The 6,461-nt window shown below is 34.7% G+C and overlaps 3 protein-coding genes across 3 annotated transcripts in view; 2 read left to right on the top strand and 1 right to left on the bottom strand.

The window, feature by feature from the left end:
• Positions 1 to 41: 41 nt before the first annotated feature.
• Positions 42 to 752, bottom strand: LOC125595042 (acetyl-coenzyme A carboxylase carboxyl transferase subunit beta, chloroplastic; the record flags this gene model as incomplete). Its single annotated transcript, XM_048771013.1, has 1 exon — positions 42 to 752. A coding segment is annotated over one exon (711 nt), but the record flags the coding sequence as incomplete, so codon positions are not given.
• Positions 753 to 2,058: 1,306 nt separating this feature from the next.
• Positions 2,059 to 4,445, top strand: LOC125595041 (ATP synthase subunit beta, chloroplastic-like). The gene is made up of 2 exons (XM_048771012.1): positions 2,059 to 3,989; positions 4,055 to 4,445. Exons 1-2 carry the CDS (start codon positions 2,510 to 2,512, stop codon positions 4,399 to 4,401), a joined length of 1,827 nt encoding a protein of 608 aa, XP_048626969.1. The 5' UTR covers positions 2,059 to 2,509; the 3' UTR covers positions 4,402 to 4,445.
• Positions 4,446 to 4,684: 239 nt separating this feature from the next.
• The window catches only part of LOC125595040 (NAD(P)H-quinone oxidoreductase subunit K, chloroplastic), a 3,310-nt gene continuing 1,533 nt past the window's right edge, over positions 4,685 to 6,461 (top strand). The window contains exon 1 of the mRNA XM_048771011.1: positions 4,685 to 6,461. This exon is cut by the window's right edge and continues 1,533 nt beyond it. The gene's annotated coding sequence lies outside the window, so the exon portion shown is untranslated.

The following is a 6,461-nucleotide window of genomic DNA, read 5'->3' as shown; positions in this document are numbered from 1 at the left end:
CAAACCACTAAATACAGAGTAAACCTTGATTGGTAACATACCGACACAACAGTTTTTCTCCTACCGACACTACCACTCCCCCCTACACCCCCATAACTGAAATCCATAACCCCAAGAGCTACCGGAATACCGTTTAATTGACCTGTACCTGTTTGAATAGCGTCAGTCAACCCTGTCTTTTTTTGAGCAGAGGCAATACGCTTTTTATAAGGTTCCTCCCTCGAATGAAATTTAATGGGATCCGCAGAGACCATGTCTTCATCCATAGGATTCCAAGTACCCGGATCAATCGAAAGCTCAATTCTCTCTGAACTGGTCATTTTCAAATAATGTCCACATTCTTCACAAACATTCATTTCGACTTTCTTATACATTAATCCATAACAATTGTCGCATTGAATCCACAATTGATTGTAGTTTTTAGTTATATCGAAATCCTTAGAACTCATTAAATTATTACGATTACTATTAGTTCTTATCTTGTCATTTTTGCTTTCACGAATCTTTCCACTTCCACTTTCACTACAAATGAAATTATAAATGTAACTTTCATTGGAATTATTACTATCGCTTAAAAAGTGACTATTAATACAGATGTGAGAACGAAAATAAGAGTCAATGCAACTATTAATGTGATTATTACAATTATATTTAGTATCCTTAATGTAAGGATCATAGTGCAGATCGTTGTCACCTTTAGATCTATTATTCAGATAACTAGAACTACAATAACTATAAAAAAAATTTCTAGGTCACTCAAATCATTGTTAATCTCAAATTTTTTCTTTTTTATATCAAAATATATAGAATAACTATTTTTATTACTATCCCTAACAAAAAAGGTGTCATCCGATATGAAATTCCGAATGTCCTTGGAGTTAACTAAAAGATCAACATTATTGTAATAACTAGAACGCTCACCCCAACCATAAAAGTTTTTATCCATATCATATATAAACCGGTCTTTACTTATAGTAGTCTTTTCAATAGGAGCAAAACTATCCATTGCTTTACTTAGCTCGCCTCTGTATTCCAATTCTCCCTTAGAAAACATCAAATTGAACCACGATTTTTCCATAGAGCTTCTGGCCTCTATTTACATGAAAATAAAATAACAATAGATGAATAGTCATTCAATGAAAAAATTGAAAAATGCAAAAAAAAAATTTGAATAGTTCATTTTCTATTCAGAGTAAGCAAAGCATGTCAATGCAATTGCTAATTGCTAAGATTATTAAGTAAAAGCAATTGAAATTAATAAATTTCAATTCTAAATGAAAATAAGGATTTTCTTATATTGTGTAAAATTCTCATTAAAAAAAAGAAATATTTGTTCTTCGCTTATGAATATAAGCGATATGAAGAACTTTTTTAGTAAAATCTCGTATACTAATATAAAAAAAAAGTTTTTATTCCAATACGGAATGAAAAGAAAAGGACAACATGCAGAATGGGTAGAAGAAGTGGGGATACTTGGTTCAAGCCCTGACACGAAACTTAAAAAAAGAATAAAAAAATCCTAAGAATCCATATTTCGTATAGAATTTCTTGTGGACACTACAATACAAAAGTGTAGTTGTGTTTAATCTTCTTTTTTTTCAGATTTTGTATATCTAGATTAAGTATGTATCTATCAAAAACAGTATATACACTAGATAAACTCGGCTCAATCTTTTTTTACTAAAAGGATTGAGCCGAGTTTAATTGCAATTAAACTAATAAAACGGACGTGAATTACTAATCTAATTTCTAGTCTTGGCCATCTAATTTATCGATGGTTGGGAAGTTAAATGTGATCTCCTTCCATACTTCACAAGCAGCAGCTAGTTCAGGACTCCATTTGCAAGCCTCACGGATAATTTCATTACCCTCGACTGCAAGATCACGTCCCTCATTACGAGCTTGTACACATGCTTCTAGAGCTACTCGGTTAGCTACGGCACCCGGTGCATTTCCCCAAGGGTGGCCTAAAGTTCCGCCACCAAATTGTAGTACGGAATCATCTAATAAAATCACTCTTGACAGTAATATATGTTGTATATGTAAATCCTAGATATGACAATATGCGGAATTCATCCATGAAAATGAAAAACAAGGGGGGGTTGATATCGATGGGACGCATAACCGGATATGCTAAAATGAAAATATGAAAAAAAAAAGGCTAATGAGATCGAAATAATGAATCATAAATAGAGTTCCATTTCGGAATTGGCTAGATAAAACAAAGTCTTGCCTATTATGACAAATAAATCAAAGACTTTCCACAAAAATTTTTTTTATTCATATATTTTTTATTTTAAAACTAGGTTTTGGTTAGTTGAGCTTGAAAACGACTATTCCTTCATTGAAATTTAATTAAGTAAAAAATTGAATTGCATATTCGCTTGGGTGGTACCAATGAAATCGAGTGCTTACTCCCATTTATTATTGAATTAACCAATGAATTTACTATCGAAGATTTTTTCTGTATTCGAAAAATTTCGCAACAAAATTGAACATATTTTTTATTATGAGAATAAATCCTACTACTTCGGATCCAGCGGTTTCAATACGTGAAAAAAACAACCTGGGACGTATTGCCCAAATCATTGGTCCGGTACTGGATGTAGCCTTTCCCCCGGGCAAGATGCCTAATATTTACAATGCTCTGGTGGTTAAGGGTCGAGATACGCTTGGTCAAGAAATTAATGTGACTTGTGAAGTACAGCAATTATTAGGAAACAACCGAGTTAGAGCTGTAGCTATGAGCGCGACCGAGGGTTTAAAGAGAGGGATGGACGTGGTTGATATGGGAAATCCTCTAAGTGTTCCAGTCGGCGGAGCGACTCTAGGACGAATTTTCAATGTACTTGGGGAACCTGTTGATAATTTAGGTCCTGTCGATACTCTCACAACATCTCCTATCCATAAATCCGCGCCTGCTTTTATAGACTTAGATACAACCTTATCTATTTTTGAAACAGGAATTAAAGTAGTAGATCTTTTGGCCCCTTATCGTCGTGGGGGAAAAATCGGACTATTCGGTGGGGCTGGCGTGGGTAAAACAGTACTAATTATGGAATTGATCAACAACATTGCCAAAGCTCATGGTGGTGTATCCGTATTTGGTGGAGTAGGCGAACGAACTCGTGAAGGAAATGATCTTTACATGGAAATGAAAGAATCTGGAGTCATTAATGAACTAAACCTTGCGGACTCCAAAGTAGCCCTAGTCTACGGTCAGATGAATGAACCGCCGGGAGCTCGTATGAGAGTTGGTCTGACTGCCTTAACTATGGCAGAATATTTCCGAGATGTTAATGAGCAAGACGTACTTCTATTTATCGACAATATCTTCCGTTTTGTACAAGCAGGATCCGAGGTATCCGCTTTATTGGGTAGAATGCCTTCTGCTGTGGGTTACCAACCCACCCTTAGTACCGAAATGGGTTCTTTACAAGAAAGAATTACTTCTACGAAAAAAGGGTCCATAACCTCTATTCAAGCAGTTTATGTACCTGCAGACGATTTGACTGACCCTGCTCCTGCCACCACATTTGCACATTTAGATGCGACTACCGTACTATCAAGAGGATTAGCTGCTAAAGGTATCTATCCAGCGGTAGATCCTTTAGATTCAACGTCAACTATGCTACAACCTCGAATCGTTGGCGAGGAACATTATGAAACTGCGCAACAAGTAAAGCAAACTTTACAACGTTACAAGGAGCTTCAGGACATTATAGCTATCCTGGGGTTGGACGAATTATCCGAAGAGGATCGCTTAACCGTCGCAAGAGCACGAAAGATTGAGCGTTTCTTATCACAACCTTTTTTCGTAGCAGAAGTATTTACAGGTTCTCCGGGAAAATATGTTGGGCTAGCGGAAACAATTAGAGGGTTTAATTTGATCCTTTCCGGAGAATTTGATTCTCTTCCTGAACAGGCCTTTTACTTAGTGGGTAACATCGATGAAGCTACTGCGAAGGCTACGAACTTAGAAATGGAGAGTAAATTGAAGAAATGACCTTAAATCTTTGTGTACTGACTCCGAATCGAATTGTTTGGGATTCAGAAGTAAAAGAAATCATTTTATCTACTAATAGTGGACAAATTGGCGTATTACCAAATCACGCGCCGATTGCCACAGCTGTTGATATAGGTATTTTGAAAATACGCCTTAATAACCAATGGTTAACAATGGCTCTGATGGGCGGTTTTGCTAGAATAGGCAATAATGAAATTACTATTTTAGTAAATGATGCAGAGAAGAATAGTGACATTGATCCACAAGAAGCTCAGCAAACTCTTGAAATAGCAGAGGCGAACTTGAGAAAAGCTGAAGGCAAGAGACAAACAATTGAGGCTAATCTAGCTCTCAGACGAGCTCGGACACGCGTCGAGGCTCTCAATACGATTTGATTTTGTAACTAGCTGACGTATAAAAAAATAGGATCCAAAAGCGAGAAAAAAAAAAAAAAAAGCTGGCTACAAAAACTTATTAGACACCATTGATCATGGTGTCTAATAAGTTATACCTACTATTGGATTTGAACCAATGACTCCTGCCGTATGAAAGCAATACTCTAACCACTGAGTTAAGTAGGTTATTTATCATCGTAAAGAGAAGGCACGGGGATACTTATCACATCGATAGGATTATAAATCCAATATTATTTCTAAGCAATACCAATAAACAACGAGATGAAAGAGATATAATGTTCGATCATATAATATTAATCTTGACAAGAAATTATCTACATGATAAGATAAGATAAAATGTGGATCATAAACACAAGGGCTATAGCTCAGTTAGGTAGAGCACCTCGTTTACACGTGCGCCAAAGTTTTTCAGAGGAGTCCATCACGCAATCAAACCAATTGATTGATCTTATTAATAAATCGATGTCTTACTCCATGACTTTTTTTTAGGAAAAAGAGGAGAACAATAGCCTGACATTAGGTCCTATTAAAGTACCCCATTTCGGTAGGGAATTAATAGAACCCATCATTGATTTGAGATATTGATAGGGTGAATACCCAGTCTACTTAATGCTAGGCAGAATGAGTATAAGGAACTCAAAAATGATCTTTTCGTCCTATGAACCTTAAGGTGTAGCAAGTTTCATATTTGATTTTTTAATCAGGATGTTAGAGACTATATTTAACTTAAGTTGATCTAGACCAAAAGCAAACCTACGTCAAGAGAACCCTTCTTTGAAACACTTTGGTAGTTATTCTGTATTGTATTAGAATTAAAAAATAATCAATCAGAGTACTTGGAACCATTTCTTATCTTTTTTTTTAAGAAAAAATATGGTAGACTAACTGATCTTTCTATCAGTTAATGAAAGAGCCCAATGCAAAAAAAATGCATGTTGGGTCTTTGAAAGAGTTCGAATCATTTTGATAATAATAAGTTCGAGCTCTTTTACCGAGCAGGTCTACGGTTCGAATCCGTATAGCCCTAACTAATAAATTTATTCTAATAAATGACATTCAAATCCAAATAATTGGATAATTTTTGACTTTTTATTGTATTCTTTATTTCTAACTGGTTACTTTCAATTTGTTGGTTCATAAAAAAAACTCCCAGACCCTAAACCATAAGTCCTGGGGGTCGTTCAGAATAAAACGGAAAACCAAATTTGATTTCATTTGATTTCAGTGGATCCAATCACTATCTATAGATATATCTAGATAGATACTTATAATTTAGAATAAACGTTTTTTATTCATTCATTTTCATAGTCGTAAGTGGATTTTTTGATACGTCATAATTTTAAAAACGAAGATATTTTTATCAATTTGTTTTATTTTTAAATAAAACATAAAGCAAATTTAAGAAACAGAAATAAAAAAAATTACTAGTTATTAATCATATTAATATTATATTATTAATATGAGAAACTATTAGTAATAGAAACATGGAAATATTAAGTAATAAGTGTACTGAAAATAAGATTACAATCAATAAATCTTAAAAGGAGACGTCTACCACAGCAACCAAACGAAAATAAATGATTCGATTAACCTGAATTTTTGTTTTGACGCAAGAGTTATATATACCTTGCCCAATCCACTCCGATTGGAATTGACTAAGCGGGTATTTTTTCCACATTCATAGGAGTTCGTCTATGTTTCTGCTTTACGAATATGATATTTTCTGGGCATTTTTAATAATATCAAGTGCTATTCCTGTTTTGGCATTTCTAATTTCCGGGGTTTTATCTCCAATTACGAAGGGGCCGGAGAAACTTTCTAGTTATGAATCAGGTATAGAACCGATCGGGGATGCTTGGTTACAATTTAGAATCCGTTATTATATGTTTGCTCTAGTTTTTGTTGTTTTTGATGTTGAAACCGTTTTTCTGTATCCGTGGGCAATGAGTTTCGATGTACTAGGGGTATCCGCTTTTATAGAAGCTTTCATTTTCGTGCTTATCCTAATTCTTGGTTTAGTTTATGCATGGCGAAAAGGA

The sequence above is a fragment of the Brassica napus genome (assembly GCF_020379485.1).
Source record: "Brassica napus cultivar Da-Ae chromosome C9 unlocalized genomic scaffold, Da-Ae chrC09_Random_13, whole genome shotgun sequence".
NCBI classification, from domain to species: domain Eukaryota; kingdom Viridiplantae; phylum Streptophyta; class Magnoliopsida; order Brassicales; family Brassicaceae; genus Brassica; species Brassica napus.
This window is presented reverse-complemented; position numbering and strand designations above follow the sequence as displayed.